At 39.8% G+C, this 15359-nt stretch overlaps 1 protein-coding gene across 1 annotated transcript in view; it reads left to right on the forward strand.

Moving 5' to 3' along the window:
• Positions 1-15359, forward strand: part of EFCAB6 (EF-hand calcium binding domain 6) — a 423875-nt gene that overhangs the window by 223840 nt on the left and 184676 nt on the right. Inside the window, exons 10-11 of the mRNA XM_053719700.1 lie at positions 2162-2282; positions 8085-8255. Coding sequence (XP_053575675.1) covers positions 2162-2282; positions 8085-8255 — 292 coding nt within the window. The remainder of the gene's footprint in view (positions 1-2161; positions 2283-8084; positions 8256-15359) is intronic.

Here is a 15359-nt window from a genome sequence, read left to right on the forward strand (position 1 = left end):
CATGCACCACTTTTCATAAATATATGAGAACTGCGAATATATACGGGCATTTTAAAATGCCAATAGAGATTAATACAAGAATTAATCATTTCCAGACAACTTATTCGCATATATTTAAGACTTGCGAATGGTCATGAGTCAATTTGTTCGCACATATGAAAAGTTGCGACTTTATTGCTGCATGACCTTTCATAAATATGGTGATATCATTTGTGAAGTTTTTTTGATGACAAATGTGAGAATTTTCTTATTCTCACTTTGATAAATCTTGCCCTTAGGGTCCCTTTAAATCACCCAAATTAAAATGAAATCCCCTCTCTCCTTTCCCACACTTTTTAGTGTAAGAGGTTTGACTGACAGCTAATAATAGTCTGCGGCAGTTAACGTGCAATTTTATGTAAATGAATTGCTTTCAGTAGAGAGTAATGTCACATGCACATAACTTCTGTGATACATCATTTAGCATTGATTATAATACAATAAATTACCCATGTGATGGGCAACCGCAGAATTTGTTACGGGGGTGGGGGTGGTGGAGGTTAAAAAATAAAATGCTGTAACTAAACAATATCAGAGGCCACATGTGCAGTAGGAGTGACTTGTACACAGGAGGTGCACATTATGCTAAACATGATGGCTCATTAGCATCAGAAACGACACTCAAGTGAGCGCTGATTCTTAGATATATGGAGCAAGATTCCAGGGGGGGAAATTTGGCCACTCTTTTCCCCCATTCGGACAACCATAGCTAAAGTGTTGCTTAAATTCCTTTATTTAGTTAGTCTAATGTTTATCTGTTTAGTGAATTAGCTGTTGATAAAGAAGATTCGCTAGATGTAAAACGTACGCACATAGCTCCTCCCTGATGGTAAAGGGTGTAAGCAAAGAAGCCATTTTACTTTCTGACACTTTCATTTGTAGCCCAGAGTTTATGAACAACTGTAATAACTTCTAGGAATGTTTAAAAGTAAAGATGTGGGTGTTATTAAAGGGACTTGAAACAATTTGAGATTGTAAAATAAAATGTTGAATTGTGTTTAGTAATAAACAATTTTGTAATAAACATTCACTATTTATTCTGCTTCTTTTTGCTGTAAAAATTGCCCTACACTCACTAAAAGCAAATTCTGCAACCTAGGTTTCCTTCCAAATGCTGCAAAGAGCCCAAACCCGCTATGTAGTAGACATGGGTTGCTTAGAGCAGTGGACAAACTCATGTGCAGCTAGCTCCCAGTGACCACACATATGAGATATAAGATAAACATACTCACCAGAGTTTTTAAATGGACATGAAATCCAAAATGTTTCTTGTATGAATACGATAGACCATATAATGTGAAACTACTTTCAAATTTACTTATATTATACATTTTGCTTCACTCTCTAGTTATATTTTATTGAAGGTGCAGCAATGCACTACTGGGTACTAGCTAAACACATTGGTAAACCAATGACAAGAGGCATATATGTGCAGCCACCAATCAGCAACTAGCTCCCACCTCCTTTTCAACAAAAGATACCAAAAGATTGAATCAAAATTTTCTTTTGTGACTAGGGCTGCAACAACTAATCGGTAAGATTGATCATAAAAACAGTTGTCAAAGAATCTCATTATCAATTAGGTGGTCAGCAATTAGTTGGTTAATTGCACAGCACCAGCTGCTTCAATCCGATGAACTCCTGCACATGATATTGTGCAAACATTTTTATTTATTTTATTTTTTTCTATCCGATTAATCGGATGATTATTATCCGATTAATCGGATAGAAAAAAGATTTAAAAAATAAATAAATTCAATTTTTTTTGCATAATCTTAGTTGCAGTAGATCATCAGATTAAAGCAGCTGGTGCTGTGCAACTGACCAACTAATCGCTGACCACCTAATTGATAATGAGATTTGTTGACAACTATTTTTATGATCAAACTTACCGATTAGTTGTTGCAGCCCTATTTGTGACTCAGACAGGTAGAATTTAAAAAACAGTAACCAATTTACTTCTATTATCAATTTTTCTTTGTTCTCATAGGTACTGCTGCTATATAGTGCTTCAGACATGTGCATACTCCTTAGCCTACCTACCTGCTTTTCAAAAAAAGTACAAAAAAACCCAAAGTTGTTTTCCTATAATTCTTTAATATTGTTTATTATTCTGGTATAGAGTTTATTCAGCTAAATGTGCACCCACCTGGTTATCAAGTGATCACATCCTTCAGAAGCTACAAAGGCACGTACAGGACTCGTATCCATCGCTGAAAAACGCATTTCTTGTGCTCGATGAGGTGAGGATATCTTTTTGTTGTAAGTTAAAGTACATTAAACACTTTGAGATGGTAATATATATAAATCATATAGTTTAAAAAAAACTTCTACAATATAATTTCATTATTTATTTTGTCCCCTTCCTGTAATCCGAATCTGAAATTGTGAGCATTTCAGTTCCTGTTAGAAATAGAAGTGCAGAACACTGTTACATTGCACACAGCCATTGGTTGCACACTCTAGTGACCTTTTTATATCTGTCCCTAATTGGCCACTGCAGAGAAAGTAACCTAAGTTATAACATGGCAGCTTCCACCCATTGTTGATACACTTATCTTGTTCATCTTTAAGCAACAAATGAAACTTTATAAAATACATCTACATCTTATTCTCAGACTTGTCTTTTTTTTAATGAATCAATTTATCTAGTGTTTAATGTCCCTTTAAAAATGGCAACGTACAGTTTTTGTTTTACTAATAGGACATTGTCTCTATATACCGATATAAGACAAACAAGCTAAGTCTTACACCCCTATTCTACCCCAAAATATCCATGATCTCATTGTCTGTATATACAGCAACTATTGATGCTTGCATTTGTTATGGCTAAATTGTCATACAAACATAAAGAGACACTAAACACTAAATACATTTCATGCACATCCCTCTAATTATGGGTGCGGCCATTTTGGAATTTAGCTTACACTGTAGGTATATGAGGAGAGTTGCTGCACTTGTGCAAATACATCAGCACTGGAATGTAGTTATTGCTAGATTTCAACATGGAGTCATTCGTGACCAGAGGGAAGTGGGGAATGTCCTCACTATTATGTTTATAAATGTATTTAGTGTTTAATGTCCCTTTTGAAGGACATGAATCCCATTGTTTTTGTTTATACTCATAGGGCTGGATTTATCAAGCTGGGGTGGATAGGGGCATACATATTCACCCCTGTCCGCCCCAGCTCGCCTCTGTTGGGCAGCAATCCACTGCCTGGAATTTAAGACTGCACGCAAGCGCAATTTTGTGCTTGCATGCTATCCCGCCCCCTGCCCGCGCACAGCCAATCACGCGTGGGCAAGAGCTGTCAATCTCCTCGGTCTGATGAGACCGGGGAGATTGAAATTCTCCACCTAAGAGGTGGAAAAAAGATTAAGGAAGCAGCGGCCTGATGAACCTTTGCTATAATTAAGCTTTTAATGAGGGCGGGTTAGTGTGAATATTACAATTTGACAGTAAAATTTGAAGCCATGGACTCTCCCTATCTTAGGAAGGAAACATAATTCATGCTTACCAGATAAATTCCTTTCCTTCCGGATAGGGAGAGTCCACGGCCCGTCCGTTTTTCTTGTCTATGGGCGGTCCCCTATTATTTATTTTATTCCTCTGGCACCATTTATACCCTAATGTTTATCCTACTTTTCCTTGTTCCCTCGGTAGAATGACTGGGGTCGACTGGGATCGATATTTAAAGGGACACTGTAGTCAGAAATTATATGCAAATAAAATCGTAGTATAGTTTTAAAACTCTTATTTTCTAATGTACTTCATTTATTAAATATGTACCCTTTGGCCAATAATTTACTTAGAAATATTAATTGTTTCCCAACCTACTTGTATGTCAGCCGTTACGGATTACCAATCCGTGCTGACAACTGCAGTTGTAAGATGGCGGGTTTTCTGAACTAATGCGCATGCGCGAGTTACCGCAGCGTCACAGGAAACGTCACCATCTGCAGTAGAATAAGGCAAGTAGAATCTATCAGCAGCAGTCGAGTGAGCTGCGCACATCACGTAAATACATAGCTTACGATCGCTTCCAGAATCGCCCTAGAGTAAACGAGCAAACTATACTTAAAATGAAAACTAGCAGGTACGCTCAGCACTTTTCCGGCCCAGCGTACCTGGTTTTCAATCCGCCGCCCTGGAGGCAGCGGATCCCATAGGAATCAATGGGAGTCTGACCATAGCGAAAGTTCAGGTTCGCTGTTGCCAGACATCCCATTGATTCTTATGGGAAATGTCTACACCTAACACCCTAACATGTACCCCGAGTCTAAACACCCCTAATCTGCCCCCCCTACACCGCCGCAACTAAATAAATGTATTACCCCCTAAACCGCCGCTCCCGGAGCCCACCGCCACTATAATAAATATGTTAACCCCTATAACGCCGCTCCCGGAGCCCACCGCAAGCTACATTATACATATTAACCCCTAATCTGCCCCCCCTACACCGCCGCAACTAAATAAATGTATTACCCCCTAAACCGCCGCTCCCGGAGCCCACCGCCACTATAATAAATATGTTAACCCCTATACCGCCGCTCCCGGAGTCCACCGCCACTATAATAAATATGTTAACCCCTATACCGCCGCTCCCGGAGCCCACCGCAAGCTACATTATACATATTAACCCCTAATCTGCCCCCCCTACACCGTCGCCACCTATAATAAATGTATTAACCCCTATCCTGCCCCCCCTACACCGCCGCCACTGTAATAAAATGATTAACCCCTAAACCTAAGTCTAACACTAACCCTAACACCCCCCTAACTTAAATATTAATTAAATAAATCTAAATAAATGTAACTCTTATTAGCTAATTGAATCCTATTTAAAACTAAATACTTACCTTTAAAATAAACCCTAATATAGCTACAATATAAATAATAATTATATTGTAGCTATTTTAGGATTAATTTTTATTTTACAGGCAAATTTCAATTTATTTTAACTATGTACAATAGCTATTAAATAGTTATTAACTATTTAATAGCTTACCTAGCTAAAATAAAGATAAATTTACCTGTAAAATAAATCCTAACCTAAGTTACAATTACACCTAACACTACACTATACTTTAATAAATTATTCCTATTTAAAAATAAATACTTACCTGTAAAATAAACACTAAGATAGCTACAATGTAATTAATAATTACATTGTAACTATTTTAGGATTTATATTTATTTTACAGGTAACTTTGTATTTATTTTAGCTAGTTAGAATAGTTATTAAATAGTTATTAACTATTTAATAACTACCTAGCTAAAAGAAATACAAAATTACCTGTAAAATAAATCCTAACCTAAGTTACAATTAAACCTAACACTACACTATCATTAAATAAATTAAATAAATTAAATACAAATAACTACAATTAAATTCAATTAAATAAACTAACTAAAGTACAAAAAATAAAAAAAGCTAAGTCGGTTCCATCGGTGGTCGGCTGGCTGAACACGACTCAAGGTAGGATGATCTTCAGGGGGGTAGTGTTAGGTTTATTTAAGGGGGGTTTGGGTTAGATTAGGGGTATGTGGGTGGTGGGTTTTAATTTTGGGGGGGTTGTATTTTTCTTTTACAGGCAAAAGAGCTGAATTCTTTGGGGCATGCCCCCACAAAAGGCCCTTTTAAGGGCTGGTAAGGTAAAAGAGCTTTGAACTTTTTTAATGTAGAATATGGTAGGGCATTTTTTTATTTTGGGGGGATTTGTTATTTTATTAGGGGGCTTAGATTAGGTGTAAGTAGCTTAAAATTGTTGTAATATTTGTTAAATGTTTGTAACTTATTTTTTTATTTTTTGTAACTTAGCTTTTTTTATTTTTTGTACTTTAGTTAGTTTATTTAATTGAATTTAATTGTAGTTATTTGTATTTAATTTATTTAATTTATTTAATGATAGTGTAGTGTTAGGTTTAATTGTAACTTAGGTTAGGATTTATTTTACAGGTAATTTTGTATTTCTTTTAGCTAGGTAGTTATTAAATAGTTAATAACTATTTAATAACTATTCTAACTAGCTAAAATAAATACAAAGTTACCTGTAAAATAAATATAAATCATAAAATAGCTACAATGTAATTATTAATTACATTGTAGCTATCTTAGGGTTTATTTTACAGGTAAGTATTTAGTTTTAAATAGGATTCATTTATTAAATGATAGTGTAGTGTTAGGTGTAATTGTAACTTAGGTTAGGATTTATTTCACAGGTACATTTCTCTTTATTTTAGCTAGGTAAGCTATTAAATAGTTAATAACTATTTAATAGTTATTGTACATGGTTAAAATAAATTGAAATTTGCCTGTAAAATAAAAATAAATCCTAAGATAGCTACAATATAATTATTATTTATATTGTAGCTATATTAGGGTTTATTTTAAAGGTAAGTATTTAGTTTTAAATAGGATTCAATTAGCTAATAAGAGTTACATTTATTTAGATTTATTTAATTAATATTTAAGTTAGGGGGGTGTTAGGGTTAGTGTTAGACTTAGGTTTAGGGGTTAATCATTTTATTACAGTGGCGGCTGTGCAGGGGGGGCAGGATAGGGGTTAATACATTTATTATAGGTGGCGACGGTGTAGGGGGGGCAGATTAGGGGTTAATATGTATAATGTAGCTTGCGGTGGGCTCCGGGAGCGGCGGTATAGGGGTTAACATATTTATTATAGTGGCGGTGGACTCCGGGAGCGGCGGTATAGGGGTTAACATATTTATTATAGTGGCGGTGGGCTCTGGGAGCGGCGGTATAGGGGGTAATACATTTATTTAGTTGCGGCGGTATGGGGGGGGCAGGATAGGGGTTACTAGGTATAATGTAGGTGGCGGTGGGCTCCGGGAGCGGCGGTTTAGGGGTTAATACATTTATAAGAGTTGCGGCGGGGTCTAGGAGCGGCGGTTTAGGGGTTAGTAACTTTATTTAGTTGTGGGGGGCTCTGGGGGCGCCGGTATAGGGGGTAGAACAGTGTAGTATAGTGTGGGTGCTTAGTGACAGCTTGTTTACATATAAACTGAACAAAAAAAGTTACTGCTTTAGTTCTTTTTAATTGTAAACAGCCGTACAATATTTAGCTAGATATAAGACGTGTCAATGTTATCTAATACGTAGAAAGTCTGGATAACCGATTCAATAGATTTTCCCTCCAATGCGCAAGCGTAAAACTAACAGAGATGTGGGTAACTTCGGCTTCTACAATTACAATGCGCATGCGCGATTTAGCTGAATTGACGCGCAGGCTTATTAGGAAGGGTTATGCTGGTAATGATATGCATAGGAGCGAAATGTTATTGGTCAATCATTTCATATACACACTATGCCGAAAACTATGGGCTGGGAAAGGTGACGTCATTGCCGGGTAATATTTAGTTAAAATATAAGGTTTGTAAGCTTCGTTTTATACAAAATATAGGTTAGTAGCTTTTAATAGATGATAATTATACAAAATATGGGACTATTGAGTAACGAAAAAAGTAAAAAACAGTAATCCTTTAAGCCTTTGGCTGGGGTGTCTTTGCCTCCTCCTGGTTGCCAGGTGTTGTATTTCTCAACAGTAGGGAATGAAGCCGTGGACTCTCCCTATCCGGAAAGAAATGAATTTATCTGGTAAGCATAAATTATGTTTTTGTCCCAGATTACGAATGAAGCGCAAAATATTTGCTCTCCACTCAGTATATATACTTTAACCCTTTATAACTTTTTAACTACTATACACTTTATTTTGGGGGCAATTGGGGCACATTTTTTTTAATTAACAAGAGCTCGGACCTCTGGTTAATTGCGATAAGCGCAGAGTGAAACCACAAGCTCGCTGGAGCATTAACCAGCCATTTGTAATAGCTTGTTATTTAAGGTGCACCCATAAACGGGTAAACTGGCATACGGTAAAATAGCGTTCCACTTGTAATCTAGCCCTTTATGTTACAATCCCATGGTTTTTCGTGTAAAGAAGGAAAGTACTAAGTTTAACACTTCACATAGAAGATTTATATGATATCTTGTCATCAGTATGTCATTCTGTGTCTGCTTCAGGGCCGCACCGGCAGAATCAGCAGGAGAGAGCTGCGCAGGATCCTGGATTGCATGATGTTTCGCGTCACTGATGAGCAATTCAAGGAGTTAATGATCGTGCTTGACCCAGAGCACACGGGATTCATTAGTTACCACCAGTTCCTGGACCTGTTTGAGGAGAGAGAATCTGTTGTAAGTGACCCCTGACAGCTCAATAGGCAGTAAAGTCAAATTTAAACTTTAGTGATTCAGACAGAGCAAACAATTTTATCTTTCCAATTTACAACTGTTATGTAATTTGCTTTGTTTTTTGTTACCTTTTGTTGAAAAGCATACCTAGGTAGGCTCAGGGGGCAGCAATGAACTACTGTGAGCTAGCTGCTGATTGGTGGTTGCACAAATATGCCTCTTGTTATTGGTTCACCGGATGTTTTTAGCTAGCTCCCTTTAGTGCATTGCTGCTCCTTCAACAAAAGATATCAAGAGAATGAAGCTAATTTGGAAATAGGAGTAAATTGGAAAGTTGTTTATAATTGTATGTTTTATATGAATCATGAAATAATTTTTTGGGGTTTAATGTCCCTTTAACAGCTTTTTTTGAGACCCTTTTAATGATGGGGTAACTTCCCTAAAATGCAGAAAAACTAAGTGCTGAATAAAAGTCCCTCTTTATCTAATGAGCACAGGGAGCACAGTACATTTGCAATTAAGTCAACTTCATTCAAATGTTAAAGTCCTGTAATTTGTTCCTTGTGATTAGTGTACAAATATTCTCAAACTGTCTCAAAGTTCAGTGCCAAACAAGATTAAAGGGACATAAAAGCCCAGTTTTTACTTTTGTGATTCGGACAGAGCATACAGTTTAAAAAGAAGTTTCTAATTTACTTCTAATATCAAGATTGCTTCATTCTCATGGTATTCTTTGTTGAAAAGCATACCTAGGTGTCTGGTACAATATATGGCAGCAAACGCTGCTGCCATCTAGTGGTCTTGCAAATGTATAAAAACTGATGAAAGCATTTTTGCAAGATAGCTGCTATATATTGTTTCAGACACATGCACGCTCCTGAGCATACCTACCTGCTTTTTTTTAACAAAAGGACTAAGAATTAAGTAAATTTGATAACATGGTATGCTCTATCAGTCTCATGTCAGAAACTAATTGTGCTTTATATTAATACAGAGCAAATAAAGCAACTATTTGTTGTCTTACAAGAAGTAAATGGTCCAGAACTGGATATACTAAGAACTGGAAGTGACATTTACCCAAGTAGCAGTGCATGGTGGGAGTAGTAGCCCACAACAGACATACAGGTGAAACTCGAAAAATTAGAATATTGTGCAAAAGTTAATTTATTTCATTAATGCAACTTAAAAGGTGAAACTAATATATGAGATAGACTCATTACATGTAAAGCAAGATAGTTCAAGCCGTGATTTGTCATAATTGTGATGATTATGGTTTACAGCTCATGAAAACCCCAAATCCACAATCTCAGAAAATTAGAATATTGTGAAAAGGTGCAATATTCTAGGCTCAAAGTGTCCCACTCTAATCAGCTAATTAAGCCATAACACCTGCAAAGGGTTCCTGAGCCTTTAAATGGTCTCTCAGTCTGGTTCAGTAGGATTCACAATCATGGGAAAGACTGCTGACCTGACAGTTGTGCAGAAAACCATCATTGACACCCTTCATAAGGAGGGAAAGCCTCAAAAGGTAATTGCAAAAGAAGTTAGATGTTCCCAAAGTGCTGTATCAAAGCACATTAATAGAAAGTTATGTGTAAGGGAAAAGTGTGGAAGAAAAAGGTGCACAAGCAGCAGGGATGACCGCAGCCAGGAGAGGATTGTCAGGAAAAGGCCATTCAAAAGTGTTGGAAACTTTCACAAGGAGTGGACTGAGGCTGGAGTCAGTGCATCAAGAGCCACCACCACAGACGGATCCTGGACATGGGCTTCAAATGCCGTATTCCTCTTGTCAAGCCACTCCTGAACAACAAACAACGTCAGAAATGTCTTACCTGGGCTAAAGAAAAACAGACCTGGTCTGTTGCTCAGTGGTCCTCTTTCTTTTACAAGATATGACAAGTCCACGGATTTCATCCTTACTTATGGGATATCGCCTCCTGGTCAGCAGGAGGAGGCAAAGAGCACCACAGCAGAGCTGTATATATAGCTCCTCCCTTCCCTCCTACTCCAGTCATTCTCTTTGCCTGTGTTAGTGATAGGAAGAGGTAAAGTGAGGTGTTAGTTTAGATTCTTCAATCAAGAGTTTATTATTTTGAAATGGTGCCAGTGTGAACTATTTTACTCAGGGTACAGCTATAGGGTCTGTGCAGATTACATCCGTCCATCTGTGACTCCCAAGGAGGGCTGCCCTGATGAATATGCTCTTAGCAAGTGTTATCAAAGACCCAGTTTGTTCCCACAGATTCCTGGAGGAGATGGAGGACCTCTTGCAGTGTGGGGCGAGTCATGTTGTTACTCAACATGGAGGTATGTGCAGTCTTTAGTTTCTGTGACACTTGGTACCTCAGAAAGGACTGTCCCTCTCTATATGCTGACCTATGTCTGTGCCCTATTATATCTCAGAGCAGGATATGGCTGGGGTAAACAGAGAAGACTGCTTGAGGCAGTGGTCATTAGGGGTTAATGCGGTAGAAATTTACACTATTTTACCCCTTTTATGTGTGGGCTGACGCTGGGGGCTATCGTTGTGGTGAACTCCGGACCACTTAAAGTTTATTATGCTTGCGGCATGGTTATAGACTGGGCAATGTAAGATGTATTTGTTGGGGGAATGGCTTCATGTGGGGCACTTTTATGAGGTGCAACGATTCTCCGGTGGCTCCATTTTTGTGTTTTCCTAATACAGTATTGAGCCGAGCGGGAGTTCCGCTTTGGCACGCCCACGATGGGCGGGGCACTCTTTTGCGCGCAAGTAGAAGCAGCGCAGTGCCTGTCTGGGAGTCGATCGGATGCTTGACTCTGTTGTTCTGTCTGGACCGCATGGGTAGTTAGAACTCAGGCGGTCTAGACACTCTGCTGCAAGGGTGACGTTTCTTTGTCTCAGAAGAGGGGGCAGGTAAGTGCCGCAGCGGAGCTGTGGCGAGGTGTTAAATTCTGAAGTAGATAAGTTTGCAGGTGCAATTATTCTTTAGGAGTTAGTTAATTACTCATGGGATACGTATAACTGCGATCTTTATTTTGCAAGGCTACAATTATAGTGTTTTTCAGCCGCACAATCTTAAAGGCACAGTTGTTTTTTATTCTAAATAAATATATTGTGTATAAAAAGTGTTTGATATAATTGAATACAAATTTCTATTTTTTACTATGGATGACCTTGAAGCCAGTACTTGTTCCATGTGTTTAAATGCCATTGTGGAACCCCCGCTTACTTTTTGTCCCTCATGCACTGAGAGGGCACTGCAATGTAAAGATAATTTTTTTTTTAACAAAGATATACCGCAGGATGTTTCTCAGACTGATGAGACTCATGGTATGCCAATTCTTTCTCCCCAAGCGTCACAGCCCTTGACACATACTCAAGTGACGCCATGTTCTTCAACTGCGTCCACTTCATTTACTCTGCAGGATATGGCTGCAGTTATGTCATCCACCCTTACAGAAGTTTTATCCAGGTTGCCAGTGTTACAGGGCAAACGCAGCAGGACAGAAGCCACTTTGGTTCCTGCGACTTCTGAGGTTTTGATGGCTATCTCTGATGTGCCCTCCCAGGGATCTGATTTGGGGGGCAGGGAACTTCTGTCTGAGGGGGAACTTTCCGACTCAGGGAGTACGTTACCTCAGACAGACTTGGACGTCATGTCCTTCAGATTTAAGCTTGAACACCTCCGCCTGTTACTTCGGGAGGTTTTAGCAACTCTGGATGACTGTGACTCTATTGTGTTACCTCCAGAGAAATTGTGTAATATAGCCAAATACTTAGAGGTTCCTTCTCGGTTCCTAAGAGAATTTCGGAAGTTATTACGCTGGAATGGGAAAGACCGGGTATCCCGTTCTCACCTTCTCCTAATTTTAAGAAAATGTATCCTATAGCTGACACTGTTCGGGACTCTTGGCAAACGGTCCCTAAGGTGGAGGGAGCTATATCTACCCTGACTAAGCGTACAACTATTCCTATTGAGGACAGTTGTGCTTTCAAAGATCCTATGGATAAAAAGTTAGAGGGTCTTCTAAAAAAGCTATTTATTCACCAGGGTTTTCTGTTACAACCGACGGCTTGCATTGTACCAGTTACAACTGCCGCAGCCTTTTGGTTTGACGCCTTGGAAGAGTCTCTTAAGACTGAGACTCCTTTAGAGGAAATACTAGATAGAATTAAGGCCCTTAAGATGGCTAATTCTTTTGTTACAGATGCCGCCTTTCAGATCGCCAAGCTGGTGGCTAAGAATGCAGGATTTGTTATTTTAGCGCGAAGAGCTTTATGGTTAAAATCTTGGTCCACGGATGTGTCCTCTAAATCAAAGCTTTTGGCTATTCCCTTCAAAGGAAAGACCCTGTTCGGGCCTGACCTGAAAGAAATCATCTCTGACATTACGGGAGGTAAGGGTCACCTCCTACCTCAGGATAAAACAGCTAAACAAAGGGGTAAACAGAGTAATTTTCGTTCCTTTCGAAATTTCAAGGGAGTCCCTTCTTCTTCCGCTAAACAGGAAGGGAATTTTACACAAACCAAGTCCACCTGGAGACCCAACCAGGCTTGGAACAAGGGTAAACAACCCAAGAAGCCCGCTGCTGCTCCCAAAACAGCATAAAGGGGCGGCCCCCGATACGGGACCGGATCTAGTAGGGGGCAGACTTTCTCTCTTTGTCCAGGCTTGGATAAGAGACGTTCAGGATCCCTGGACACTGGAAATCGTGTGTCAAGGGTATCAGCTGGAGTTAAAAAATTCCTTCCCAAGGGGAAGGTTTCTTCTTTCACGATTGTCTGTAGACCAGATAAAAAGAGAGGCGTTCTTACGTTGTGTAAGAGACCTCTCCACTATGGGAGTAATTTGTCCCGTTCCAATACAGGAGCAGGGACAGGGGTTTTACTCAAATCTTTTTGTGGTTCCCAAAAAAGAGGGAGCGTTCTGACCCATTTTAGACCTCAAAAGTCTAAACTATTCTCAGAGTTCCATCCTTCAAGATGGAGACTATTCGGACAATTCTTCCATTGATTCAGGAGGGTCAATATATGACTACCGTGGATTTAAAGGATGCATATCTTCATATTCCTATCCACAGAGATCATCACCAGTTCCTGAGGTTTGCCTTTCTAGACAAGCATTTTCAGTTCGTGGCCCTTCCCTTCGGGCTGGCCACGGCACCCAGGATCTTCACAAAGGTTCTAGGGTCTCTGCTGGCGGTTCTCAGACCGCGGGGCATTGCAGTGGCTCCTTATCTGGATGACATTCTGATCCAGGCGTCGTCTTATCAGCTGACAAGGTCTCATACAGACATTGTCCTATCCTTCCTAAGGACTCACTGGTGGAAGGTAAATCTAGAAAAGAGTTAATTAATTCCGCAGACAAGGGTTCCTTTTGTGGGAACTCTAATAGACTCTGTATCCATGAAGATCTTTTTGACGGAAGTCAGAAAGTTAAAGATTATGAATACATGCCGAACTCTTCAGGCCAATCCTTGGCCATCAGTGGTTCAGTGCATGGAGGTAATTGGATTGATGGTGGCAGCTATGGACATCATCCCGTTTGCTCGTTTTCATCTCAGGCCTCTACAATTGAGCATGCTCAGGCAGTGGAATGGAGATTATGCAAATTTGTCTCCTCAGATAGATCTGGATCCGGAGACAAGAGACTCTCTTCTCTGGTGGTTGTCGCCGGATCATCTGTCCCAAGGGACGTGCTTTCACAGACCCTCATGGGTGATAGTGACAACAGACGTCAGTCTTCTAGGTTGAGGTGCAGTCTGGAATTCCCTGAAGGCTCAGGGTGTGTGGGCTCGGTCGGAGTCTCTACTTCCAATCAATATTCTGGAATTGAGAGCAATATTCAATGCACTTCAGACTTGGCCTCAGTTGGCTTCGGCCAAGTTCATCCGGTTTTAGTCGGACAACATCACGACTGTGGCTTACATCAATCATCAGGGAGGAACAAGGAGTTCCTTAGTGATGACAGAAGTATCCAAAATAATTCGGTGGGCGGAGGCTCACTCTTGTTATCTGTCAGCAATATACATCCCAGGAGTGGACAACTGGGAAGCGGATTTCTTGAGCAGACAGACGTTTCATCCGGGGGAGTGGGAACTCCATCCGGAGGTCTTTGCCAACTTGATTCTCAGATGGGGCAGACCGAAGCTGGATCTTATGGCTTCTCGTCAGAATGCCAAGCTCCCGAGATACGGATCCAGGTCCAGGGATCCTCAGGCCGAACTGATAGATGCCTTTGCAGTGCCTTGGTCGTTCAACCTAGCTTATGTGTTTCCACCGTTTGCTCTCCTTCCCCGGGTGATCACTCGGATCAAACAGGAGAGGACTTCAGTGATTCCCATCGCTCCTGCGTGGCCTCGCAGTACTTGGTATGCCGATCTGGTGGACATGTCCTCTCTGCCGCCGTGGAAACTTCCATTGAGGCAGGACCTTCTCATTCAGGGACCCTTCCATCATCCAAATATAGTTTCTCTGCAGCTGACTGCTTGGAAATTGAACGCTTGATTTTATCTAAGCGAGGGTTTTCTGATTCGGTTATTGATACCTTGATTCAGGCACGTAAGCCTGTTACTAGATAAATTTACCATAAGATATGGCGTAAATATCTTTATTGGTGGAAATCCAAGGGCTACTCATGGAGTAAGGTTCGGATTCCCAGGATGTTATCTTTTCTCCAAGAAGGATTGAAGAAAGGGTTGTCAGCAAGTTCCTTAAAGGGACAGATTTCTGCTTTGTCTATTTTGCTACACAAACGTCTGTCAGATGTTCAATCTTTTTGTCAGGCTCTGACTAGAATCAGGCCTGTGTTTAGACCAATTGCTCCTCCTTGGAGTTTGAATTTAGTTCTTAATGTTCTTCAAGGGGTTCCGTTTGAACCTATGCATTCCATAGATATTAAGTTGTTATCTTGGAAAGTTTTATTTTTGGTTGCTATTTCTTCGCTTTCTGCTTTACAATGTGATTCTCCTTTTCTTATTTTCCATTCTGATAAGGTGGTCTTACGTACCAAACCTGGTTTCCTTCCTAAGGTTGTTTCTAATAAGAATATTAATCAGGAAATTGTTGTTCCTTCATTGTGTCCTAACCCTTCTTCTAAGAAGGAGCGTCTGCTACATAACTTG

Source organism: Bombina bombina, chromosome 6, assembly GCF_027579735.1.
Source record: "Bombina bombina isolate aBomBom1 chromosome 6, aBomBom1.pri, whole genome shotgun sequence".
NCBI lineage: Eukaryota > Metazoa > Chordata > Amphibia > Anura > Bombinatoridae > Bombina > Bombina bombina.